This window comes from Molothrus aeneus, chromosome 14 (assembly GCF_037042795.1).
Source record: "Molothrus aeneus isolate 106 chromosome 14, BPBGC_Maene_1.0, whole genome shotgun sequence".
Lineage (NCBI taxonomy): Eukaryota > Metazoa > Chordata > Aves > Passeriformes > Icteridae > Molothrus > Molothrus aeneus.
This window is the reverse complement of record NC_089659.1, coordinates 18,981,722-19,008,979: the sequence shown is the minus strand read 5'-3', so window position 1 is coordinate 19,008,979 and position 27,258 is coordinate 18,981,722. Positions and strand designations below refer to the sequence as shown.

General features: G+C 53.5%; 1 protein-coding gene across 6 annotated transcripts in view; it reads right to left on the bottom strand.

The window, feature by feature from the left end:
- Positions 1-26,760, bottom strand: part of ATP11C (ATPase phospholipid transporting 11C) — a 55,677-nt gene extending 28,917 nt beyond the window's left edge. For all 6 annotated transcript variants that reach the window (XM_066559828.1, XM_066559829.1, XM_066559831.1 and 3 more), the window contains exons 1-6: positions 26,679-26,760; positions 8,297-8,416; positions 5,706-5,795; positions 2,521-2,601; positions 1,457-1,564; positions 740-868 (exon numbers count right to left, since the gene is read on the bottom strand). In XM_066559828.1, the coding sequence (XP_066415925.1) occupies positions 740-868; positions 1,457-1,564; positions 2,521-2,601; positions 5,706-5,795; positions 8,297-8,416; positions 26,679-26,705 (555 nt within the window). In that variant the 5' untranslated portion in view covers positions 26,706-26,760. The remainder of the gene's footprint in view (positions 1-739; positions 869-1,456; positions 1,565-2,520; positions 2,602-5,705; positions 5,796-8,296; positions 8,417-26,678) is intronic.
- Between the last annotated feature and the right edge of the window lie 498 nt (positions 26,761-27,258).

The following is a 27,258-nucleotide window of genomic DNA, read 5'->3' as shown; positions in this document are numbered from 1 at the left end:
TCGTTATAATATTATTATAGTCTGCATTATACTTATACAAATATTTATCAAACTCAAGTGAAACCAAACATTCGTGTCTTCTGACATATATAAGCTCTTTGTTGTTGCTTCTTTCCCTAGTTTAGAGACGGGGAGATAGAAAGAAAATAAACTGGAGACACTCATCCTGAGCAAGACTAGTATTAAGTTTCACTGCTTGCTCCAGGGAAAGGGAGGGAAAATCCCAGAAGTGATGCTTTTCTCATGCTGGTGAAAAATTCCCCAAATGAATCTGGACATGCTGCCTCAAAGAAGACCCTAATGTCACTGGAAATGCCTGGGTAAGTACCAGGAGTGTTGGCAGGGCCCGGGAAGGGGCTGGAGAGCTGCAGGCAGTGCTCCCCTGACACAGCAGAGCCCCCAGTGTGGCTGGAGCAAGGAGCACTGACACACTGCCTGTGGTGGGCAGCAGGGCTGGACTGGGAAATGGCAGGCCAGCCTGGCCAAGGGCCAGCAGAAACGGACCCTGGAGACAAACAGAGCACAAAGACTCGCCAGGGCTCACTGCTGAGCTGAGCACAAACCATGCCCCAGGGCTCACTGCTGAGGCACTGGAGGCAGACAAGAGCAGGAGCTGTTCAAGAGCCAAGCAGCCACAGGGATGGGCTCCATCCAGCAGCCTCCAGCCCAGCACAGCCCCAGCCACCCAAGCAGGGCCATGCCCAGGTACCCAGCAGCAGCTGCCCCTCCCAGCCCTGACCTTGAAGTTGGACTCGCCGTCAAGGCTGGCTGTGGTGACGTAGCAGGTGCCATCAGTGCTGCTGGAGGCCAGAAATATCAAGTCACAGGGGAAGGTCTCATCTGCTTTCACTTCTACTATGTCTCCAACCTAGGAGAAAGGAAGCACTCCCATGAAAAGCCCTCTCAGTTGTTTTTAGGTGAGTATGATTCAGCTTCTCTCAAGGCCTAAGAGGCAAGCTGGGGTCCAGGAGGTGCACAGATCCCTGACCATCACTCCAGAGCCTGATGGGTGATCCAGCCCTGCACTGACTCAGAGCACCCACAGGGCACAGCCAGTTGTTTATTCCTCTGCTAAATCCTGATGGGGCAAGAGCCTGTACTTGCCTGGAGAGCGGTGTGATAAATTAACATCAAAGCTAAGTGTACTTTCCTGGTGTCCTTGGGAGAGTAGGAAATAGAAGAGGACTGCTTGTCCTGGACAAGTGCAAAATGCTGACAGATGTGTCACCTGTCAGCCCCAGTACAGCTTTTGTGAGACAGCTTTTCAAAAGAAATCAAAGGCAGCTTCACTCCTTAACTGGGAACAGCTCTGGAGCATCTCAGCTGAAAGTGAGCAAGCTGGGGCAGCTCTGACCCAGGACAGCCCTCCTCCCCTGCCCCTGTGCCCTCAGCACACAGCTCTGTGCTCCCATCAGCCCCAGTGAGAGCCACATGCAGGTTCTCAGGTAACAGTTACCTTGATTTTTTCACTCTCTTTCCGCACTTGCTTTGCATTTTCCACAACAAAGACGTTGCTTTTGTTCACCTCGTTGTCAGCTCTGTGCCTCAGCCAGTCCTCGTACCCCTAAGGCACAGACACAAACTCATAACAAAGCGAGTAAACTAATGAAAAAGGAGGAGTGAGGATCACAGGGACACATGGAAACAATGAATAAGGCAACCGTCCTCAGACCTCCTTCATGCCTGACAAAACATCAACCAGAGTAGCTCAGACTGAATCAATTCATTTAAAAAACCTCCATATGCATATTTGACAGATTCAGAACAGATTAAAATAACACAAAAATAATCTACATGCGGGGCATGCAACAAGCAGCTCAACTACTGTAACACATTTCTATTATTCTCAGCTGTGGTAAGAACAGACTGATAATATGAATAATACACTCAGCAGCCTGCAACTCTTTCCTATGGTAACGCAGGATGAGGCTCTTCCTCTTCAGTCTTTACTGGAGGAACAAGCATTGAGATCTGAAGCAGAGAGATTTTATTCTAGCTCTCCCTTTCCAGCCCCCATAGATGAAACTTCTTTCTTTTATTATTCACTCGGGAAATTTTAAATGGCATGTGTGCCTGTGATGGGAGGCAAAAGGTCTTTGAACACTGCAATGAGATGAGGAGTACACGTTTCCAGGACTAGTGAGTGGCTGAGCAGAACCTGTCCTTCCCACCTCCCAGCACGGGAGCAGAGTGTGGGCTGTGTTTGGAGCACATCTCTGCAAGGACTCAGGGAGTGTTTCCAAGAAGAGGAAAAACATTCATGTAACACCAGACCTACAGCAGAAAGCTTCACTGACCCTCATGGCCTGCTTCCAACAGCACAGGGCTGCTTTCCATTGCCAGAAGAGCAGACACCAACCCCACAACCAAAGTGCAGCCTCTCTTGAAAAGCACCAGCGCCCGACTCACCCTCTAAAGGGGGCACCAGACCTACCAGCACACGCTGGTGGCTTCTGAGCATATTTAAACACACATTTCTGTGCCTGTCTCAAAGAGCATCTCCCACAGTGACAGCTGTACCTGTTTGATAGCTGTGACAGTGATGACAAAGAAGAGCGGGAGGCCACTGGTCACCGGGCTGGTTGGGGTGTCCACTATCACCTGCAGGAGGAAAATGGATTGCTGAGCCCTGGGTTTCAAAACCAAACCTTTGGCTATGGGGGAAAAGGGTGCTTATCCCACTGAGGGCAGGTCAGAGCCTAGCAGAGGAGAAAGGGAAGGAAGAGCAGTACCAGTCATCTTGAACCACTGACACTGGGAGGCTAAAAATAACACCCATCAGCCCAAATTACCTATGAAACATACTGCAGAACAGAACATGAATATTTAAGTAAAGCAGAAACCCAGGCTCTGTCTTTAAGCTCCCAAGCTGGAGCTCAGAGCACACTGTAGGCACCATGGCTGCAGAGGGGCCCAGGGGCAGAGCTGGCTCCTACTGAGCTCACTCAAACCAGCACCAAGGAAACACCAAACCCTTGATCAGCACTGAAACCTCCGGGCTGTGGGGAACTGCTGTTCCTTCTGACTGGATCAGGACGTGGCCCAAAGGGTAGGAATGGCAGGGCAGGTTCCTAAGGGGCAGCAGGGAGCACTCCCACCTTCCCAATACACCACAACCTGGTCATTCCCCTGCTGCCCCTGCAGAGACTGGGAGCGCCAGTGGCTCTGATGAAAGGGACAGGGAGGCTCAGCAGAAAGGCTTTGTGTCTCCACAAAGGGACTTTGTCTCTTGTTTGTGCTTCCCCAGCACGCTCACATAACAGCAGCATTTGGATATTTACTGTTTCAGGCTGCCTGCAAAAAGCTGTGCTAAGGACAGGACTCCTCTTATCAGCTGACTATGAAATGCTGTGCACTGCAATATTACCCTGCCCTACTGAACCCAGAGAGAAAAGCCAGAAGATTCTGAAGTGGAAGAGAGACACCACAAGAAGCAGCCAGATAAATGGCAGATGAGTTAAGCAGCAGCAGGGTAAACCAAGATAAACACCAAAACTATTTCCAGATACACAAAGCCCTGGCTCAAATGGGTGTAAAGTGTTCCCAAGCAGAAAGTCTGGTGGAAGCTGCCCTGTGGAGGAACAGCTCTGAGTGAGGACAGTGCCAAGTGTCACACAGACACTGCACACAGCAGTGATGGCCACTCACCAGGGCAGTGCCACGGAGCTTAGGCCAGTTAGCCAAAAGTTATCGTGTAAAACTGGACAGGTCTTGGGAATCCAAGAAGAAATTTGGCTTTCTGCTGAGAAGGGCAAAGTGGAGGACCCCCTGCTGCCCAGCAGGAGAGTTTCCTGCTCTGGACAAGTTATAGTAATATGTATTTGTATTAAAAAAGCACCATTTCTGTCCACACAGATAGAGCATTACAGATATAGGAACACAATATCAGATTAAGTGCCTGGAATAACTCATATGTATCTGGAATTTGGACTCCCTGCAGAAACCCCATGGCTGGACACCACTCTTCTCCTTTGTGGCTGGTGAAAAGCTGAGGGACACACAAGCAACAAGCCAGGAGAAAGGCAGACTCCCCTGAAACTATTTTGGACTGGTTTAGGACTTCAACAGCTTAATTTGAATCCACTTAAAGGTGACAAAATCCTCTTGTTACTTAATAGTTTCTTCTTGGGAGATTCCTTAGGATGCTAAGGACCACACTCCAAGTTATCTCCACTTTCCTCCTCAAAGGGACTCTCTGCAGGTTCCTAAAGAAGCTTATTGCCACCAGCCTGGTCTGCCTACAAACACATGGGGCTGTGCTCACTCCAGGCCAGCCCCTTCTGCCAGGAGATTCCCTGCAGGTTCCTGTGAGAGCTGCAACAGATGAACCAAAGAGCTTTGTACTGTTTGTGTGCAGTGGGTTTGATGTTGAATGCACCCACTTTGTCTCACAAAGAGCTGGACCTGCAGCCACAGAGAAACAGAAGGTTTGATAAAACATTTCACAACAGTAAGGCAGATGCCTCAGGTAATTCCTTGAGCACTGTGACACTCCCCATGCAGCACTCAGGGGGGACAGCCCCAGTAACTTACAGCCATTTAAATAGAAGCATGGACATTCAAGACATAGGTGGCATTTTCCAAGGTATAACCCTTGGTGCTGCAAATGAACAGAGGGGCCCTGAGTGCCTTTGTGAGGCAGGTGATGCCTCAGCATGACAAGCACGTGGGGCAGGGGCTGCTCTGTACAGCAGCCAGGAGCAGCGCTGGGCTCTGCTCAGGTGGGTTTGTTTGATCTCTAATCCACCACGAGAGCTGCTTCCTGATTTTAGAGGTGCCCACAGAACAAAGGCAAGGAGGAGCAGCCAGGCTCTTCTCTCACCTGCACAGACCTGTGCCTAAAACGGGCAAGCAGCGAGACAAGCCCAGTTTGTAGCTATAATCAGGAATATTCCACGTTCTCCACGGCCAGAGGGTCAATAGATAAAATGTAATAGCACGTCACTAAGTGGCCAGCTACACAAAAAGGACATCCTGACTCCAGGGTATCGCTTCAGTTCAAGGCAAATTACAAATTGGGTCTGACAAAATGGAGCAACGCCAGCGAAATGAAGAGATGGAGGCAAGCCAGCTGACGCCAGAGCAAATTGGCCTTTCATGTCACACTGCCAGGAGAGCCACACACAGCCATGGCTCGGGATCCCTGCTCCTGCACAGCCAGGGGACTGGAACCAGAGCCCTCACTGCACTCATCCTTGTGCCTGTAATAAATCTGCTGCTTTGCCCATGCAGAGCAACTTCCTCAAGCTTCAGGTTTCCAAAACTCATCCTATGCATTTTCTGGATTGTACTGAGTACACCCTATCTCTCTTGCTTGCCTTGAAACTTATGATATCTGAGACATAAAAATATCATATCACTTGGGGAAATATAGAGATAAGAAACAGAAGTAGTAATGGTGATAAAAAACAGATCTTAATTGTGTAGCATCAAGTGTATTTTCAGTGGCTGAATGATCTTAACAGTTAGAATTAAGATGGTTTTCCAGTGTTCCAGCAGTCATTCAAACCCCACCTCAGACAGGCCCAGATATTTTAATTATTTTGATGCCTTGGATGGCGTGGCAGAATTATAACATAGCCTTCAAGTTCAAAATTTCCAAACTTCTATAACCACAAACAGTTTTAAAGCTCAGTTCTTGTTCAAGCCGTGTTTAACATCAGTTAAGCCTAAACCAAACTCACCTTCAACCTCAAAGCTCTTACCTGCACGAGGAAGATGATGAGGAAGTAGAAGTTGGCAATTCTTCGAAACTGCTCGAAAAGGTTCTTGGGGAGGAAGTTCCAGAGGGTGTACTGTGGGGAGAGAGGGGCACTGAGACACAGCCAGGCTGGCAGGGAGCAGAGCCCCAGCGGGAATGGGCAGCAGCCAGGGAGAGCAGCTCTGCTCTGACACGGCAGGGCAAGCACAGCCAGGGGCCTGAGCAGCTCCAGAGCCAAGCCCAGGAGCTCCACAGTGCAGCTGAGATCCCACCAAACCCCACAGTGCAGCTGGGGCTGAGACCCCACCAAACCCCACAGTGCAGCTGAGACCCCACCAAATCCCACAGTGCAGCTGAGACCCCACCAAACCCCACAGTGCAGCTGGGGCTGAGACCCCACCAAATCCCACAGTGCAGCTGGGGCTGAGACCCCACCAAACCCCACAGTGGGGCTGAGATCCCACCAAACCCCACAGTGCAGCTGAGATCCCACCAAACCCCACAGTGCAGCTGGGGCTGAGACCCCACCAAACCCCACAGTGCAGCTGAGACCCCACCAAACCCCACAGTGCAGCTGGGGCTGAGACCCCACCAAACCCCACAGTGCAGCTGAGACCCCACCAAACCCCACAGTGCAGCTGGGGCTGAGACCCCACCAAATCCCACAGTGCAGCTGAGACCCCACCAAATCCCACAGTGCAGCTGGGGCTGAGATCCCACCAAACCCCACAGTGCAGCTGAGACCCCACCAAATCCCACAGTGCAGCTGAGACCCCACCAAATCCCACAGTGCAGCTGGGGCTGAGACCCCACCAAACCCCACAGTGCAGCTGGGGCTGAGACCCCACCAAACCCCACAGTGCAGCTGGGGCTGAGACCCCACCAAACCCCACAGTGCAGCTGGGGCTGAGACCCCACCAAACCCCACAGTGCAGCTGGGGCTGAGACCCCACCAAACCCCACAGTGCAGCTGGGGCTGAGACCCCACCAAATCCCACAGTGCAGCTGAGACCCCACCAAATCCCACAGTGCAGCTGGGGCTGAGATCCCACCAAACCCCACAGTGCAGCTGAGACCCCACCAAACCCCACAGTGCAGCTGGGGCTGAGACCCCACCAAACCCCACAGTGCAGCTGGGGCTGAGATCCCACCAAATTCCTGCTCCAGCTCTCGCTGCTGGAGCACTGAACAATCAGAGGTGGCTCACAGTGAGATAACTTGTAAAAAGGCATTTGGACACAGGTGATTTCATTACCACATAACCCACAGTGGATACATTTTTTCCAAATTCCCGAAACCATCTTAGAGCTGCGTTTGTTAAAATAAAAAAAAAGAAAAAAAAGGCCACGCTTGCCCATACAAATTCAGTATTAGGTTGTGCTTCATTATAATTTTAAGAAGGCTGCTGAATCATTTACTTTGGAAAGCATGTGGAATTTAAGAACATGGAAAATAATGGGTCTCATATCTATCTTTCAGTCTGTCTGGAATAAAAAAAAATAAGCAGTCAAGTCTCAAGACTGATGTCCACTTAATTATAAAAGACTGGACAGGTCCCAGGGCCTAGCAAATAAAAAAGGAAAAAAGAGCAAGGACATAACATTCAAAAATAAATCAAGGAAGAACTAAAATTAGTGCTAAAACAAACCATTTGTCAGTGAGGGAACTGAGCTGGGGGAAGGTGTCCTCACTGAGGCCCCTCCTGCATGCCAGGGAAACATCAATGGGAATGCTACACCAGCTAAACAGACTGAAAGCTCTTCCCAAAAATAAACCCAGACATACAAAAACAGATAAGATCCAAGATGTACAAAGAAACAAAGGAGAGGGAAAAACCCCTCTGCAGCTCAAGTACAGCAAAACTGAAGCCTAAGTGCATGCTGAGCATCAGCAATGCTGAGCACTGGCATACGTATCCAGCTGTGTTGACAATATGGAATGCCACTTGTTTGGTATTTTACTCGAATTGGCTTCAAATCTTTTCAAATAGCTTCATGAATGTCATGGAGAAAAGCTAAGCAGAAGGCAGATGGGTGTCATCACAGTTTTGCACCATAAACAAAAGCTGCATTAATACCATATGAATGTTTCCCCCCCTTTCATCCAAAGGGATAAACAGAGCATGGTTATTTTTGTCCTATCTCAAGAAAGAAAAATCCCACAGAATAATAAAAAAAAATAGGGGAATCGTATTTTTATGTCCCTTTATAAAATAATGCCCTTTATAAAATCAAAATTTGAGCTGTTGTTATCTCATGCTGTATTATACACCTGTCTTTTCTTCCCAAAGGGGATGTGAGAAAACTTTAAAGACACACCAAAAAAATCCCCAACCCCACGAAATCAACGTGTCCATGCACTTTGGTCTCATCCAGCCTACAAGAACGGAGGTTGTCCACATCCCCACTGGCAAAAGAAATCCCCAGAGAGCTGGAGCTGCGTGCAAGGGCTGTGCCAGGCTGCTCCACCTGCAGAGGCACCTTCGCCTCCATCCTCGAGGAATTTGGGCTCTCCCAGTTTCCAAACCCAGCACCAGAGCAAACCAGGGGAGGCACCCAGGCTGAGTGAGGATGCCCTGGGTGGCAGGGGGCTCACCTTGGAGGAGACAATCCTGTTGTCACAGAACTTCTGTGCCACGTACGCCTCGGTGTCCGCCACGGGCCGGTGCCCGACCAGCACGGTGCGCGTGCCCACCCGCTTCTCCTCCCCAGCACACTGCGGGCAAAGAGAGACAGCTGTGAGCCCCAAAGAACCCAAATATCTGGGTAAAACCAGCTCCTCCTCCCCAGCACACTGTGGGCAAAGAGAGACAGCTGTGAGTCCCAAAGAGCGCAAAAATCTGGGTAAAACCAGCTCCTCCTCCCCAGCACACTGCGGGCAAAGAGAGACAGCTGTGAGCCCCAAAGAGCCCAAAAATCTGGGTAAAACCAGCTCCTCCTCCCCAGCACCCTGCAAGGCAAAGAGAGACAGCTGTGAGCCCCAAACATCTGCATTCACAGCTTCTCCTCCCCAGCACACTGCAGGGCAGCAAAGGGAAAGAGCTGTTAGCTCCAAAGAACCCCAATATCTGCATTCACAGCTCCCAGCTCCTCAGCACACTGCACTGCTCACTGGAAATAAGGCAGCTGGAACTCAGAGATTCATTCACCTCACTGCCTCAGCCAAAGCACTGAGAATGAAGAACACCAAGTTCATCTAGCAAAAGCAAGGATGTGCTGAGCCTGAACCACACCTTGGCTCAGCCATCAGCTCAGGACCACAGCCCTACACCCCACCAGGACAGGTTCCTGCACTGCTGCCCTGTGCAGGGCACTGCTGCCTGCATCTGCAGCCTGTGCCAGGTTATTTTTCCTTCTTGAAGGAGAACGTGTCTTTATCAAGCACTTCGAGGCAAGTGTGAGAATTAAGGATTATAGGAATTGGGAACATAATTAGCATCTATACATCTCTTCCCAGTCCTGACCTGGAGAATCCTTCAGCTCTGGGTTTATTCATTACATGAGGAAGATGGCAACTGCACCCTCCCTTACACTCACTCTTCTGTCCAACCCTCAAACCCATGCAGGATGTCTCACCACCACACTGGCACACACAGATTTAGTGCTCAGCTCAAAAACCCAAAAGGGTCTGCTTCTGCTATTTAAAAATCTCAGCTGAAATCACGAATGATGAAGCAGACAGCTTCACAGCACAAACTCCTCGAGATGACACACACGGTGCTGGGAAGCCAGCTGGGCTTGCTGGGGGTTTAATTTAAAGCAGAATGAGATGTCACAAGTGAATGTCAGCCCCACTGCTCAGCAGCAGGATGAGGGAGCTGCAGCAGAATAACCTCAGCAGGGAAGCAGGGCTGACTGCAGGAGAACAGCCCCTGCACAAAGCCAAAAACACCCGTGAGCAGCAGCATGGGGCTCCAGCAGAGCCCAGCCACCCCTCGGCAGTGACAGCACCTGCAAAGCACAGACAGACCCCCCTAGCCAAAGAGAGGGTGTTAACACACAGTGAACAAAGTACCCAAATGCACCTAAAGCACCAGAGCTCCTCTATTCCAATGTAACCCTTCAGCATTTCCAACTTCTTGTAGCTTCTCTTAAAGCCTTCCCCAGTCTGTGACAAAGGTGAGGCCAGGCAGGTCCCCACAGCTCTCAGGGGCTGAGGCTGCACTGTGAGCTCTGTCCCCATCAGCCTCCAGCTCTGGCCAGCCCAGCACACACAAGTTCCTCAGTGAACCAGAAAACCTTACTTTCAAAAACACCAGAACTATGCAACAGTTTAAAAATCACCTTTTCATTCTGTCCAGGTTCCCCCTTTCATCTAACAAAGTGTCCTTGCCACAGATGCTCACAGCCAAGGGAGATGACCTGGCCAGCACCACAAAGCATTTTGTGATGCTGAACTTAAAATTACACAGAGAAATTAAAATACCCACTAAGAGCAAATGGGGGAAGAGGGGTGAGGGGGAAGGAGTGGTGTTAGATCAGGGTAAGATTTCCTTAGAGTTCAGTTTTCAAGGTTTAAAACAGGGAAGACGCTGGTCACAGTCTATGGCTCGAGGGCATTACCAGGCAGCAGGGCTGCTGAAACACCAGCAGACACTCTGCATACTCCACTCAGCCACACTAATCCTCAACCCTACACTTGCTTGCTTTGAAACCCCCCCAGAGCAAAGCCAGAACTGCCAAATGCCTGTCCCAAGTCAGCTGCCCAGGCTCAGCCTCTGCAGATGGATGCTCCAGGAAAGAGCATCCATGAATCCATCTCAGCATCCTTTGTCCAAAGGGCTCATCACAGGCAGCTTGGAAAGGTGCAAACAAAACCCAGCTAGAGAAAAGGTGCTCTGAATAAAAACATGCAAAGACAGAAGGCCTGGGACTAACTGCTGCTTGGGGAAAGTGTCAAAACCAAAAATTTAACGTTAAAACCAGTGGTCCTGGAGCAGCAACAACTGAATGGATCCTGCTGCACCAGGAGCAGAATCTGCCTAAAGGAAGCAGCAGCTCTTCCCTTCCTCTGTTTCCCACCCATGTGTGCACACCTTTAACTAAAGAAGGATTTTTACACCATGCCTACACACCTGGGGAGGTGTGCATACCACAGCCATGCTCACAGCTCCAGTGGCTGATGCTCAGAGCAGGAGGATCCTCATGGCCCACACGATGTCCCTGCACCCCGACAGAGCCAGCAGCAGCCACCAGCACCATGGCAGTGACCACCCCCACCAGCCCCCAGACTGGGCAGGGCTGGCACACAGCCCCCAGACTGGGGAATGCCACCGTGCTCCCAGCCACACCAGCACCACCACAGCAGCAAACTGCACCTCTTCAAACCACAAACCAGACCCAAAACGGTTCCCTGATGTACCTGCTGCATTATGGAGGTGCCAGCCACGGTCTGACCAACCTGTGCCCCAGGAGCAGGAGGCAGAGCCATCCATCCACGCCACAGCAGGGCCAGGCAGCTGAGACAGACGTCCCCACGCTGGTCCCACCGTGTGCCTGAGCCAGGCGTGCCTGCTGAGCATCCCTGCAGCCCAGGGAGGAAGGAACAGCTTCCCCTGCCCGCTGGCACGGAGCTGGGGAGGAGCAGGGTCAGGGTCTGCCACTCACACACTGGCACGGAAACCACCGAGTTCTGCTTAAAGCACTGCTGGGGAAGCCTTCACAGGGATCTCCCAAAGTGTTCACAGGGATCTCCCAAAAGCGCTCACAGGGATCTCCCAAAAGCGCTCACAGGGATCTCCCAAAAGCGCTCACAGGGATCTCCCAAAAGCGCTCACAGGGATCTCCCAAAAGCGCTCACAGGGATCTCCCAAAAGCGCTCACAGGGATCTCCCAAAAGCGCTCACAGGGATCTCCCAAAAGCGCTCACAGGGATCTCCTGACTACCCATGGAGAGCCTGGTGCATGTGAAGCCTCAGAGCAGAGGGGAACCCAGACCCAGGTGTGGTGTGTGGGCTGACCAAGCCACAGCGAGTTCAGCAGCAATCCTAGGGGGGATTTCACCCTCCAATCCTCCATTGTTCACCTGCAGCATCACCTCACAGCGAGTGCAATGCCAGGGTAACTAACAGAGGCACTGTAACCCCATGGTGCATGCCAGCCCTCCCTCCACGGTCTAACCAGGCTCCCCCCACCCCCAGCATTCCATTCCCATTCCCTCCACGGTGTCAGAGCTGCCCACAGCCACAGCAGGAGCTGGAAGGTGTCACAGCCCATGCCCGTGCAGCCCCAGAAGGTGAGCACAGCCCCGGCTGCAGCAGGAGGGGCTGCCTGAGCTCAGCCACCCAGGGCTCTCCCTTGGAGCAGCCCAGCCCAGCCCTCGTGGGTCATTAATAGATTGCTACGTCTTAATAACAGCTCTCAACAGAGACTTAGAGGCAGATTTAGGGAATAACTGCCAGGCTTTTAGGAAAATTATAAAATATGCAGATTAGCAGGGAGAGGATTTACAGGACTTTTTCTGACTGCCTTTCATGAAAAATTTTAATTCTGATGGCAAAAAAAAAAAAAAGAAAATATTACTTGGATGCAATTCAAGCAGCTGCCTTGCTGGCTGGTGGGGCTCAAAAGGATTATTCAAGAAAATAAACAATTGCACTCCCTTCCTAGGCACTTTCTCACCTCCCTGGGCCAGAGGTGTTTGTGTGAGCACTGGGAGAAGCAGAGCTGTCTGTAGGGATCAGCAGTGCCAGACTGGGCATGGTGTGGGGACAGTGCCAGGGAAGCCACCCTGTGAAGCCTGGAGGACGTGGGGATGCAGTAGGTGACCACAGAGCCACCTGCTGTACGTGTCCCTGCCAGCCAGAGGAGCTCCCTCCCTGCACCGGGCAGACTCACAGCAGCACCAGGGGGACCCTGCAGACACCAGGAACTGCGAGGAGGGAGGGAAGGAGGCGTTTCTGAGCAGAGCCACCATCCTGTCTGCACCACCTGAGGACCAGCCCCAAAGATGCAGGAGTCTCCTGCAATGCTTCAAGCTTCAGTCCAGACCTCCTGCTCCACTCCCCTGGTGCCTGACCAAGCCCAACCAGTGAGCCAACCCCTCAGCAGGGCATCCAAACCAGACTGCTCCTGAAGCCAACAGCCCGAGAGCCAGACCCAAATCCCAGCAGGTAAAGGTGAGGTGAGGCAGCTCTGCCAGGGGCACAGCCCCCCCAGGCTGGCACCTCTGCCAGGGGCACAGCCCCCCCCCCCCCCAGGCTGGCACCTCTGCCAGGGGCACAGCCCCCCCAGGCTGGCACCTCTGCCAGGGGCACAGCCCCCCACAAGCTGGCAGCTGGCTGCCCACCCTGGCTTTGCCCCGGGGCAGGGCCAGGTGCCCAGCTGCACTGCCATGGCACACAGGGCTGCTGCTGCAGCACCACCTTTCTCTGCCAGGCAGAAACCCACATGAGTGTGTTCTGGAAAATGCTTTGGTGTAACCCAGCCTTCCCATACTTGCACCTTCTATAACGCCCACGTTCTGCCAGAAGCAGCAGTTCTGAAATCAAGGCATTAGGGTGGATCATGGCTATTTTCTTACATTGGCCAAACTCAGAAAGCCCATCTGTGTGCCCATGGAAGGTCACCTGAGGCTTGGCATTCCACTGTAAATTTTTCTTTGAGGAGACAAGAACAGGTATGATTTGAAGGTACCAGGCCAGGAGTAAAAATGCCCATGGATGCAATTAATAATCAAACATACTGATGGCTTGAAGCTGCCGGAGCATTACGTAGAGGCAGCACAATTACATTTGCAGCCCACAGCAGTCCCCAGATTCTCTGCCTGAGTTTGGGCAACTGTCCCTTTGTGCCCCCTTCCCCTTCTCCATCTGTGCCCCCTGCCACAGGAATGTCCCTCCCCAGCACAACCTGCCCCTGCCCTGGGGAGAGGCCCCTCCTCACTGTCTGGAATCCATCCATCCTGCACCACGCACAGCACCCAGATGGCACCGGATAAAAGCTGCAAACCTGGGTAAAAATTAGCAAGCCCGGGTAAAAATTAATGGAGTTAGACTGAGTCCAACAGGAGAGGGGAACCTGTGCCCTGCAGTCACTGCTGACAAGGAGCCACTTCAAGAGGACTATTTCTAGGGCAGCTGCAAACAGAGACTTTAATTATATCCCCCATATGGAAAGCAAGTGTCTGTGCTACCTTCTGGCCCTGTTTCCAGAAAAAAAACAGCAGCAGAAGTAAAACTAAAAAACCACCAGCATTTCATTTACTACAGCTCCAGAGAGCACCAAAACCTGAACTAACTAGTAAAAAAAACTTCTTTCATGTTTGCTGAAGATAACTGTAAGCCACAATGTAAACACAAATAACTCATAGAAAACAGATCTAATAAAAACCACAGGCATTTTAAAAAAATCATCTGCTAAACCAGCACAACTACAAAGCTCAAAGACTTGAATGAAAGCACAGCTTATATTAAATAGACGCAAAAGAAAGATTAAATCACATTACTTGGCTTCAATCTCATGAATAGTTTAAAGTCTAATTGCTCCTGTATTGTTCCATTTATGATAAAAGTTGTGGAGAAGGCGACCTGATTTACAAAAAAAGCTTGCAAAAATAACAGCACCTCCCAAAACAGCCTGTTCCAGCTCCTGTTTCATTTAGCCTCAAAAGAACAAAGGAAAACACAGCCACAATTTTAAAAAGCCTCCATAAATTTACGGTAACCTCCCCAAAACATCCATCAGCCTCACTGCCCGGCCGATATATTTTTATTTGAGATTTCTTCTTGCCAATTTTCCTATGACTCTTTGTCCTCAGTCACTTCTGCGAGGACACGAGCCACGCTTTGAGAACAGCCTCAATAATTCAGCAGCTCAGACTGTGCTTACCCACACCGAGCACATCTTCCAGCAGATCTCCTGATTTACAGGGAGAGCTCCATGGATCAGAACCAGCCCCCCGGCTCCCTGTGCCTGCACGAGAGGGTCAATAACATGCACAGACCTTGGGAACGCAGCCAGCCAACAGGGCATCTGAAACACTGGGAGCTCATAGGTCCAGGGGAAGGGCTGAAGGCACACACTGCCCGACCTCGTTTCCCACTGGATGGGACTCTGCTGCTCACTCCTGGGCAGGGTGGGAGGCTGGTCCCTTGGGACAACAGCAGGCTGAAATTTAAACCAGGATCCCTTCCCCTGCGCCAGGCTGGAGCTCCCACTGGCATTTCAGCCAGGGACACAACACGGCCACCAAGGAGGGACCACGGGTCAAGCCAGCTCCAGCCAGGGTGGGGGGCATCGGGGCAGCCATGAGAGCCCCCAGACCCAAGAAAAAGGCAAGGGCAGAAGAGGAGCCCTGGGAAAAGGGCCAGGGGGGTTTTCACAGCAGTCAGCACGTGGTGGGGCTCAGCACACAGCCCTGGTCATGGGGATGATCCAGCAGTACAGAGGAGCTCAGCACAGCACCCTTAAAGCCAGGGGGGCTGCAGCCAAGTGAGGGGCACCAGCCAGAGCCCACCCCATGTCCCCTCTGTCCCCAGAGCTGCTGCCTCACCCTATGGTCAGAGGGAGGTCACCTTCAGCAAGGACAGAGCCCAGCCAGGCTGCATTTCCTGCAAAGGCTGACTTGGCCAACAAAGCCACTGATAAAAACCAACAGAGACATGGCTGGGTGGAGAGAACAGGGGAAAAGGCTACTTGAAAGATTTCATAAGGGTGGAGAGAGGAAATACAGAAGTTTTTTTCCCCATGTAATAAATTTAAAGGACAGCCCAGCCCTATCCTGGACTTGAGGAGTGCCGTGGACAGGGGTGACAGCTGAACAGACCTTTTTTGGCAGGGATTTTGTTTTTCCTTCTGGAGGCAGCCTACCCTCAAAGCAGGCAGCACTGCATCTTGCCAGCAAGCATGGCACAATGGCTGCAAGCACAGCTCCTGTTCAGCAGCACTCTGCACAGAGTCAGCTCCCCAGGGATGCAGCAAGCCAAAGCCAGGGAGGATCAACTGGGGCAGCATCGCTCCAGTGCTGCTCTTAGTCCAGAATCTGTTGCTCCTGCTCAAACACAACCACCGACCCTCGGAAGTTTTCAGCATCTCAATTCCTCTCTTCCCTCCCCTGCTGGCAGCCAGGGTTATGAAACCATTGCTCATCTTGAAATACAGGCAGCAGATCTTTATTTTTGGCAGTCCAAAAGAAAAGTTCGACCAGCATGCCGCCAGCATATAAAATCCAGGCTCATAGGAACACTTCAGGCTCGAGAACAGAAAAAGGACTTTGAGTAAGAGCCAAATGTTTTGCAGAGGTCACAAAGCAAATACAACGAGGTCTTCCTGTCTTCAAAACTCTTCCTCCCTCCTCTCCCCGGCTCAAGCTGTGCACATATGTCTGTTCATCAGCAGCTATTTTAGCAAGGCAGCAAGCTCTCCAGAGCAGTGATTTGGCCTGGCAAAAACTGAAATAAGAGCAAAATGGAAAAAACCTCCCAGTTTGCAACTGTCAGTGCTTGCACCACCCAGCAGAGCTATAATTTGTTGGTTTTCCCGTTGTTTTCTGCTCCTCTGAAAGCCTGAGCTCTTCAGTTATGGAAAGAAAAAACCCCTAAATACCACGTTATGTATCCCAGCTGGGCCAGACGTTACTGTAACCTCTGCCACCTCCAAACATTTTGCCCCTCGTTAAGTTTTCCCAGCATTTCAGAGCCAGGCTGCCAGCTGGCTGGCGAGAAGCCCATTTCCCAGGGCAGTTTCTTGCCTTTCCCCTGGGAAGCAAGCCTGCCTGGCTGAGCACGCTCCAGGGCAGAGGCTGCAGGCTGCCCTGCCAGGATGTGCCTCACGCCAGCACCCCAGAAACCAGGGCTGGCACCCAGGGCTGCCCAGAGCCATCCCCCAGACCAAGCCTGTCCCCACAGAAGCTGTCCTGTCCCCCAAATACAGCCCCCAGGAGGGAGGGGACGGCAGGTCCGTCCTGCAGAGTCCTGCCCCAGCATCCTGGGGTGCCTCAACCCCCACAATGGTACCTGAGACCCCAGCACATCCCCATCCTCCTCGCTCATGGTTCAGATCAAGCTCTGCAACTCCTAAACCATGAAAACTGTGGTTTTCTAACTCTGCCCCTTGCTGTACTACAGACAAATGGTTCCACAGAAGCAGCAGGAGATAAGAGGGAAAAGAGACAGAAATCACCCACTTCACCCCCTGCTCCACAGCCAAAATCAGCTCCAACATGACCCAGACCACACTGGGAATATTTTCATCTCTGGGTACCACAGTGACCAACAGATTTATCCTTGGCGCTTGCAGGCACATGCCAGGACTCTGGATCAGTGAAATCCGCCCAGCCAGGACAGAAATCCTCACCATGGGGCCTAGAACTGTTTATCTGCAGGAAATCCTCTGGCTCCTGTTGTGGCCAGGCTGGGGAGGGAAGGCAGCAGGGCAGAGTGAGCAGCGCCCAGCAGAGCTGCAGGAAAGCTGCAGACACAGGGAGGGAAGGCAGCAGGGCAGAGTGAGCAGCGCCCAGCAGAGCTGCAGGCACACAGAGCTGAGGTTTCAGTGGGCCTCAGCCTTGCAGCCTGGGGGTTCCCCCGTGCTGCACCCCAGCAGCAGCAGCTGCAGAGCATCCCTGGGGATGACTCAGCCATCTCCAGCCCATCCGTCTCTTCCCTAGCCAGGCACCAGGACAAGGGCGTTCCTGCTCTCACAGCCACCAACAGCAGCGCCCTCAGCCAAGGCTTCCTCTCTGCCTGAGGGCTTCCCACCCTGCACTCACCGCAGTGGCACCTGCCAAGTGGAGAGTCCCACTTCCATCCATCCAACTGCCCCAGAGAAACCACCCCACGGAAATTCTGTGCTCCACAACATCAGTCCCCCCACGGAAATTCTGTGCTCCACAACCTCAATCCCCCTACGGAAATTCTGTGCTCCACAACCTCAATCCCCCTACGGAAATTCTGTGCTCCACAACATCAGTCCCCCCATGGAAATTCTGTGCTCCATAACCTCAATCCCCCCACGGAAATTCTGTGCTCCACAACATCAGTTTGGCTGATATGAGGACAAAAGCCCTCAGGGCATCACAGCTCATTTTACTGCACTCCCTCCCTGAGCAAACAATGTAAGAAAAGGTGAGCTGTAAGGAAGGAGGAAAAAACAAAACGAATAAAAGCCTTCCACAACTCAGACTGAACAGAAGTGGCATGCAAAACGCCACCCAAAGCAAACAGAAAAAAATTCATGAATACTGCATTTCAAGGCTGGCTTTAGCCCCCTGAGTGCAGTCTGAGTCCCTACAGATAGGAGCTGCTTGGCTTTGTATGAATGCTGGGGAGGAATTACACAGAAATCATAATAAAAGATGGAAGGGCTGCTCACAAAAGTGGATTTTTTTTTCTCCCTGCATTTAATTTCCCGGCAGTGAGATTTATTTTTTTTATTTTTTTCCCCCTTAAGCCAACTGAGACTCCAGCAGCAGAGCGTCGCTGCAGTCAAGCAGTATTTAATTTGTATTACTGCTGAAGAGATCCTGGATGGCAGCACCAAAGAAGCGCTTCAAATTGTCTGGCCTTGCCTGTTGCACATCTTACTCAGCTTTTCTAGGTCCTTTACAGCACAAGAAACAGGATCCCTCTGGTCTGCAAATTGGCCACAACAGTGCAAACAAATCACATCAACCAAGAGAGCAATGCCTCTGTTTCCCACTTCAATCATCTCACAGGATCTTGTTAAGGTATACAGCATGCTTTAAGACATGCCAGATGAAGAGATTCTCTGAAAGCACACAGCAAAAAATTACCAGCCCCTCCATAAACAAGGCCGGAGTCCTTTCACCTACAGATCCTGAAATTCAGCTGAAAACAAGAGCAAAAAGCCTGCAGCAAAGCATTACTCAGCAAGGGCCACAATGGAGTTTAACAGGAATCTGGTTCAAGGTGGGAAATAGAAAAGAAAAGCCTGATTTGAGAGCTAGAACAGCCTTGCAGGAGCTTACCCCTCCTTCTGCTGCAGGAGGCAAACAAAAAGCTCCTTGCAAACAACTGGATCGTGCACTAAGCTCTCATTAAGGAGGGCAGGACAAACGTCTCTGAAGCACTATCAATTAGGCTGGATGGCCAGAGGAGATGTGCTTTTAGACTAAACGGGCTTCAGCTGGAATTCCATCCCAACAACACCACTGAGGTTTGGGGGAAAAAGCCCTGGAGCCAGCAGGAGGTGCCCACAGAGCGGGCAGAAGGGGTGGCACAAGGGGCTAAACACTTTAGAGAGTACTGGTTCTGATCAGCACCTGATGGTGGCAGTGAGCATCCCTGTGAGAGCACAGAAACCATGGAGGGGAGGAGGAGAAAACCCAGGGCAGCTCTCCTGCCACCAGGGAGCCTCAGCTGCTCTCCCCACGCCACTGTCCCACGGGGGCTCAGGATCCAAATGCACTTTGCAGCCATCAGAACAGTGCCCCGTGCCAATCAGTGCCCAGCAGCTCCCTGGGGTTTGGCCCAGCCTGAGAAACAGCCCACATGTAAAAATAAATATATATATATATTTAATGCATCTGTGTATATTGCTTAAATGCATATTTAATGTGCATCTATTGCAAGCATATATATTTAATGCACATACAGCTACTGAAGTCACTGCAGCCTGGGGCAGAACAGGCTTCTCCTGACCCAGCAGCCCTGCTGCTGCCAGGGCCAGGGCAGGAAAGAGGAGACCTTTTCAAAGGGGCAAGTTTCAGTCTCCCCAGGCTACAAGTTCGTAAATCAAGCTTTAAAGCAGTTTGCCACTCACTGCCATCCCCTGCAGCACACAGGCAGCCTGGCCCTCCTCCCACAGCTGGGGTCAGGCACTCCACAGAACAGCTCCCTGCTCAAGTCCTGGAGTCAAGCTTACTGCAAAAAAGCAAATTACTGAGGCCCAAATCAAACATGAGCCAGTTCAGGCACGCCCAGTGAAGAAGGCACTGGTGGCACACTGGATAATTGAAGGAGCTCAGCAAAGTGCAGCATGCTGGTTCCAGCAGAGCAGCAGGGGCTGCAGCTGCTCATGGAGCCAGCCTGTGGAACGGGTGCAGGGAGCCAAACTACACAAGATTACTGCACAACCATGTCAATAATAATATCAGAAATGGCTTACCATCATCAGCAACCAGAGCAGCAGTGCCCTTGTTTCCTATTTGCAATGAGCAGGACAGGACACCCCTGTGACTGGCAGGGTGTCCCTCTGGGCAGAGCCGTGTCCCTGTGCCCTCCCTGCTGTGCCCATGCCAGCAGCAGCCCAGGGGTGTGAGCTCCCAGGGCAGCAGGGATCACCCCAACAGCCACAGCCCACTGCTGGGGCCAGCCCTGCCTGCAGCCCCACCATCTGCACAGCCCCCACAAGTCAGAGAAAGCTGCAAACCTCCAGGCAAACAAGGGACAGCACTAAAAAACCCCACCACTGAACCTCGATATTGCTTGCTAACTGAAGTAGGAAAAAAAATCTTGTCTACTTGCAAGAGTGAGGGAGCTGGCAGGGGCAGAGCTGCAGACATTGCCAGGCTCTCCTGGCTCCCACAGCATCACCTGTGGGGCTCCAAGCCCAGGCTGCACACAGGTGTGCCAGCTGGGACAGCACAGGCAGGTGAAGGCCACAACACCCAAAACCAGCCTGTCCTTCCCAGACCTCAGAAAGCACAGAAATATTTCCAATATGAGTAGTGAGAAGCAGACCTCAGTCCAGATGCACAGGTAAGGCATTTGCAAGGTACCCCTGGGACAGTCTGTCCTGGCACAGGGCTGCTGCCCTCTCCCTCCTGAGCAGGGGACACATGTGGGCAGAGCCACTGGGCGACTGCCTGAGCCATGCAGCAAAGCTCCCCACTGCCCTCCAGCCCCAGCACCCGCTCCCACACACCAGAAACACAGGAAACTCCCTGGAAACCCCCCCAGCAAACACTTTCAGGGAAAGGCAAAGGCGTTGACAGCACAGCCTGTGTCCATGCTGCCTGGAAAAGTGCCCCTTGCCAGGCCCCTCCCTTGTCCCTGCAATGGCAGCTCCTCTGCAGGCACACCTCAGCCACTGAGACGCTCCCCACCTGGCCAGCCCAGCGTTTCCTGGCAATGGGTTTACACCTCCCAAGGGAGCACAGTCACACAATGTCAGGAATTACACAGCTGGGACAGGAGATGCAAGCCCGGTGCCATGGGAGGAAGATGCTCACAGGGACCAAACCTGCGCTGCTAAAAACATGATCACTGGCAGGCAACAACTCATCTGGGTGTGAAGGCTTCATCTGACTTACAGACACCGTGAATGCTCTCCATCAGCTCTGCTTTTAACTAACACCCAAAAAAAAAAAATAAATCTCTCCACTAAAGACAGGTACAGCCAGAACACAGCAGTTTTAATCAGAAAGGAAACACATAAACCAAAGGCAACAGGATGAAATTAAAGGCAAGGCTGAAAAGCTCGTTATTAATAGATGCCCTGTTTGCTTTTACAAATTTTATTATTAAAAGCAAATTGCCATGTCTTCAGCTGCAACGCCAGTCAGCTCAGCTCCAAACCTCTCCTGCACAGCCCAAACAATCATCATTACCCCCAGCAAAATACCAGCTGGGGACAAAAGGGGCATGGAGGGAAGGAGAAAATACAGCCAAGACTTGTTATTCTCCACAGAAAAGTTTCAGCATGCCCCAGGTTTAATTAGAAGCATCACTTATCATTAATGTCTGACCGGTGCTTTCCAGCCCTCCCTGGAGCAATTCCCAACTTCCCAAACTTTAACTGAACACATGCAGCTGTTTATCCCAGGCCAAGCTTTTGCTTTTTGTTTTATTTTTATTTATTTTTAGCCAAATGGCTGAGCTATTTCTGGGAATAAGGCTACAGTTAGGAGACAGTTAAAGACAAAATGGTCACAGGAATTTCACAAACCCCTGTGTCCCCATTTTCCAGGGAAGGAGCAGCAATGGGGGATTGCAGCCCTAAGCTTTTTGCAGCCCCAGCTTCCCTATTTGAGCCTCCCCTGACTTCTCTGTGGTCAAGCATGGGCTGCCCTGTGGCTGCTACAGGGGAACTGCCTGAGCACGTGGAATGCTGCTGTCATGCTAAACACATCTTACAAAATAAAATTCCAGCAACTTTCATGAACATTTCAAGTGGCTTGATTTAAATCCATACTCTTTTCAAGTGTGGGATTTCTCCCAGCAGAACGGCCACCTGGTGTCACAGAGACCCCAGCCCCAACCTTGGCTGCTCACAGGTTTCTGTCACAGCAATGAAAGCAAAACACTTCCTGCAGAAGCTGGCATCAGGTATCTGACATGCAGCCTCCCTCTCCAGGTGTTAACAGGGCTGGACTGGGAGGAACAGACAACTCCTACAGTTTCCAACTCCTAACTGTAACCATCTTTATTATTAGAATAGGAACTGCAATCACACACTAATGTTTGGTTCACACTCTATGGAAAAAAAAAAACACGTGTGAAAGAAAATCACAGATGTGTAATAAAATCTATTTTTGCACACAGAGCACCCTTGCTGCACATCCTGAAGATGGGAGTGCAAATCAGCATCCTCCACCACAGCCTGGGACACCTCCCACACCCCCACCACCCCTGAGCTGGGCAGGGACAGCCCCACAGGGCCCAGTGCACCCAAGGGCTCTCCCCACCCTGCCCTGACCCTTCTCACCTATTCCCAGTGCCCATGGGGAATTCACTTCCTATCTAAAGAGTGACTCTGGGCCATGGCCCTCGTTCAGAATAGGTCTCAGTGGGGTGGGTATCTTCCTGCAGAGCTCCAGGTAGGACCTGCCCCACAGGGCCCCATGCCCAGGCTGGGGTACCCACTGCTGGCACAGGGCAGAGGGATGGAGAGGGCCCCATGCCCAGGCTGGGGTACCCACTGCTGGCACAGGGCAGAGGGATGGAGAGGGCCCCATGCCCAGGCTGGGGTACCCACTGCTGGCACAGGACAGAGGGATGCCCAAGCTGGGGTACCCACTACTGGCACGGGACAGAGGGATGCCCAAGCTGGGGTACCCACTGCTGGCACAGGGCAGAGGGATGCCCAAGCTGGGGTACCCACTGCTGGCACAGGACAGAGGGATGGAGAGGGCCCCATGCCCCAGCTGGGGTACCCACTGCTGGCACAGGGCAGAGGGATGGAGAGGGCCCCATGCCCCAGCTGGGGTACCCACTGCTGGCACAGGACAGAGGGATGCCCAAGCTGGGGTACCACAGGGCAGAGGGATGCAGAGGGCCCCATGCCCCAGCTGGGGTACCCACTGCTGGCACAGGACAGAGGGATGCAGACCCCAGGATGAGCAGCAAGAGACCATCACTGCAGCCTGTGACAGGGCACAGAGCCACACGGTCCAGCCCAGGGACAGCCCTGCACACCCACCCAAGGGGCACCTTGTCCCCAACACCTGGCACAGTGCTGAGAGCCAGCAGCTCACAAGGAGCCCAGCACTTGCCAGACACCAGGGATTTACCAGCACACGGGCTGCAAAGAGGATCAGGCCCCAAGGTATTTAATTAAACTGGAATAACACAACTAAGGTCCTATTGTTACACTCCACACAAACACTCCAACAGAAGAATTTTGCTCCCAATTACAGACTGTTGGCTGTTCTCTCACTTTTCCTAGGGTTTGAACACAAACAGGAGAGTGCCAGGGCAAGGAGCTGCATTGACTGCAGAGACACCCAGCACAGAGCACCAGCCCAGGGGCTCAGCCAGCAGCAGGCACCCCAAGAGGAGGGAGAACACCCTGGGGTGCTTCACCCACCACCCTGGGGTGCTTCACCCACCACCCCAGCCTTCCTGCCCCGTGAGCAGGGTCACAGCTCCCAGGGCTCGATTCCAGACAGGCCTTAAATAAAAGCAAATTGGGAGGAAAAGTGAACACAACGAGGGCATCAGTAAGTTCTCTTTCTGCATTCCTCCCTTATCTCTCCCCCAGCCCTGGCAGAGCTGTGGCCAGAGCGGGGTACAGTGAAGAGCAGGAGAGCAGTAGGTGAGAAAAAGCCCAGTCTGTGATGCAGACACAGGGAGCAGCACAGCTGGAAGTGGACAGTGCTCACCCCAGCCCCTGAGGAGCCCAGCCCAGCAGAGCGACCCCAAACCTCCCCTGGACATCCCCACACTTCCCCACCCCGCTCCTGCACCCTCCCACAACAGCCGTACAAGCAGCAGGAGACTAAAAATAAGACTCCAGTGCTAGAATCTGTTTCCAAAAAAGAATTAAAGTTGTATTTCAAGTTGACAGTATCTCCTAAAAGTGGATTAACCATGGCAATTCAATCCCACCTCCCTGCAGTGATCCCAGCCCCACTCTTCCTTTGACAGGGATTATTTCGGTGGTGCAAATCAAAGTTCAGAATCCAATTTGTTTCTGAGAGCATCAGTCTGCACACCCCCAGGTAGCTGTGCAGATCACATGCACCACTCGACCCTTCCTGTTCTTGTTACCATCCCATTTCATACCCTATCCATGATAAGAGTTCATAGGAGGGAAAAACAGAGCCACAAACAGTCATGCTGACAGGGCAAGTCACCTCCATTGTGCCTAAGCTGCGAGTTAGAACTGGAAACAGGATTTTTACAATCTGTTGGTATTTATGAGCCTCAGGCAGAGACCACACAGTGGAGAGGTTACAGTGCTTGTCTGAGCAGCCCTATGGGATCCTAAGTGCCAGAAAATCTGCAGCCTTTAATAACTGCAGTGAATTCCTGCAATGCCATCGCCACAGGATGAGCATCCCTTGAAGCCCAGCGCTGCCCATGCAGGAGCGAGGGCCAGGCAGCACCTCAGGCTGGCTCCACAGTGACTGGCACGGGCTGTCCTCTCCTCCATGGAGCAGGAGGGAGAGGACTGGCCCAAGGCTACCGTGGCAGCCTGCAGGGCTGAGGACACGACAGAGCTACAGCAGCAGGGCACGAGCTGCTCTATCAGCCAAGGCTGATATGGGGGGACCCACACCACTTGCACCAGCCTGATAAACTGCTCCTTGCTGCTGAAATGCTGCTCACAAAGCCAGGAGGGGCAAACAGCGCTAAACCCCACACCAACACTGCAGCTGACCTGGCACTCTGTCCTGGGCCCTGAACAGAGCTGCTCCTCCAGCCAGAACACCACCCTGCCCTTCCAAAGGGCTGCTGCCACAGCCCAGCCCTGCACGGAGCCTTTGGAAATACCTGGGCTGTGCAGGGAGGGTTTCTCTGCACCCCAGAGGACATCACACCCCAGCAGCACTCAATGTCCCCTCCTCTCCATGCCCAGGGACTCAGAGGTGACACAGGGACTGCGTGGGAGCCCGGGCAGGGCCGGGACTGCTCCTCACCAGGGAGGAGGGTGCTGGGTCCAGAAGCCAGGCAGGCACCTCCAGTTGGCCGCTGACAGCAAGCAGCCACCTGAAAGAGCTTTGCACTGAACCCGGTGGAGGTGCCTCAAACCACAAACGCCTCTCGACAGGAGCGGGACAAAAACTGCCGCTGGGGTGGGTGGGGTAGGAAGCACTCAGGGCAGAGCTGAACTCAAAAGGCATCAAAGCCAGACAGTCAGGGCACTGAGTTTCCATCTCATCTCTCTGTCCCCGAGGCTGCAAAACAATGGTTGAGGTAGGTGTGTTCTCCACAGGGCTAACCCAGAGCCTGCCACAGAAACACCGCCTACAAACAGAAAACCAACCCGAAAATCAAACCCTTCCCTCCCAAATAGAGCTACCTCCAGAACTGACAAGGCGACTTAGAGTCGCTTGTGCTCCAAGCCTGGAAAACCGGCCACAAATATCTCGCTCCAAAGCAAAAGCGAAGAGGAGAGCGCGGCTCGGGGCAGAGCCCGGGATCGCGGCAGGTACCCGGGAGTGCACCGGGATCGCGGCCCGGAGCCTCGGGCAGTGTCACAGCACACGCAGATCCATGGCACGGTGCTCGGGCAGTGTCACAGCACACACACGCACACACACACACACTGCCCCAGCTCCATCGCACGGTGCCCGGGCTGTGGCTCAGCCAGGCCAGCCCATTCCCAGGGCAGCTTTCCAGCCTCTTGGCCCAGAGCTGCCCGGCTCCATCGCAGGGTGCCCGGGCAGTGTCACATCACACACACACACTGCCCCAGCTCCATCGCAGGGCAGTGTCACATCACACACACACACTGCCCCAGCTCCACGGCACGGTGCTCGGGCTGTGTCACAGCACACACACACTGCCCCAGCTCCATCGCAGGGTGCCCGGGCAGTGTCACAGCACACGCACACTGCCCCAGCTCCATCGCAGGGCAGTGTCACATCACACACACACACTGCCCCAGCTCCATGGCACGGTGCTCGGGCTGTGTCACAGCACACATGCACACAGCCCCAGCTCCATCGCAGGGCAGTGTCACATCACACACACACACAGCCCCAGCTCCACGGCACGGTGCTCGGGCTGTGTCACAGCACACACACACTGCCCCAGCTCCATCGCAGGGCAGTGTCACATCACACACACACACTGCCCCAGCTCCATGGCACGGTGCTCGGGCTGTGTCACAGCACACACACCGCCCCAACTCCAGGAACTTCGCTAACTACGCACTGCGCAATCAATGACACTGCTGAACAAACAGCAGCGCCCGGAACGACGGTAAAACACCGCTTTTCGCACATTTGCTGCGGAAAAGGAAAAAATGAGTAATTACAGAGCTCAGGCCAAGCAGTGAGGTCACGGTGAAATCTCCGAGCAGCCTATGTGGCAGCGGGAAGGGATCGGGATGGAGCCGGCGGGGGCAGAGCCGCATCCCGCCCCGGGCAGGAAGAGCCACGCGGTCCGGGGAGCGCTGCCGGCGGGGGAAGCGCCCTCCGACAGGTCTGGGAGGAAAAAACAAGGTTTGGGCTCCGGCAGCAAAGTCAACTTCTGGAGGGCTCGCAGGTCGGACGGAGCCGCCGCGGCGGGGCCGGGGCGGAGCCCGCGGGGAGGGGGATGCGGGAGCCCCCGCGGGAGCACAGCCCCAGCACAAGGCAGAGAGAGGAAAACAGCGAACTTTGCCCGCCCGCGCCCCGGCCCCGCACTCACCAGGCGGCTGAGGCTGCGGCGGAGCATCGCGGCGGCGCCCGGCCCCGCCGCGCTCACCGCCGCATCGCCCGGCCCGGCCCGGCCCGGCTCCGCTCCTAGAGGGGCTGCGGGCCGCGCCGCCGGCCCCGCTCCGCTCCGCGCTCCATGCCGCCGGCCCGGCCCGGCCCCGCTCGGCCCCGCTTTGTCCCGCCGCTGGAGGCGGCGCCGCCGCCGCCCCGGAGCAGCCTGGGAGCAGGGCGAGCCCCGCCGCCGCCGCCAGGGGGAGCCACCGAGGCCGGGCGGGGACACGCGGGACGGGGACAGCCGGGGACGGGGGACACGCGGGGACAGCCGGGGACGGGGGACACGCGGGGACAGCCGGGGACGGGGGACACGCGGGGACAGCCGGGGACGGGGGACACGCGGGGACAGGGAGGGGGGACAGGGGACACGCGGGGACAGGGAAGGGGGACAGGGGACACGCGGGGACAGCCGGTGACGGGGAGGGGGGACGGGGGACACGCGGGGACAGGGGACACGCGGGGACAGCCTCGCCCCGCCCCGCTGCCGTCCTTGCCAGAGCCGCTGCCGTCCCCTCCGC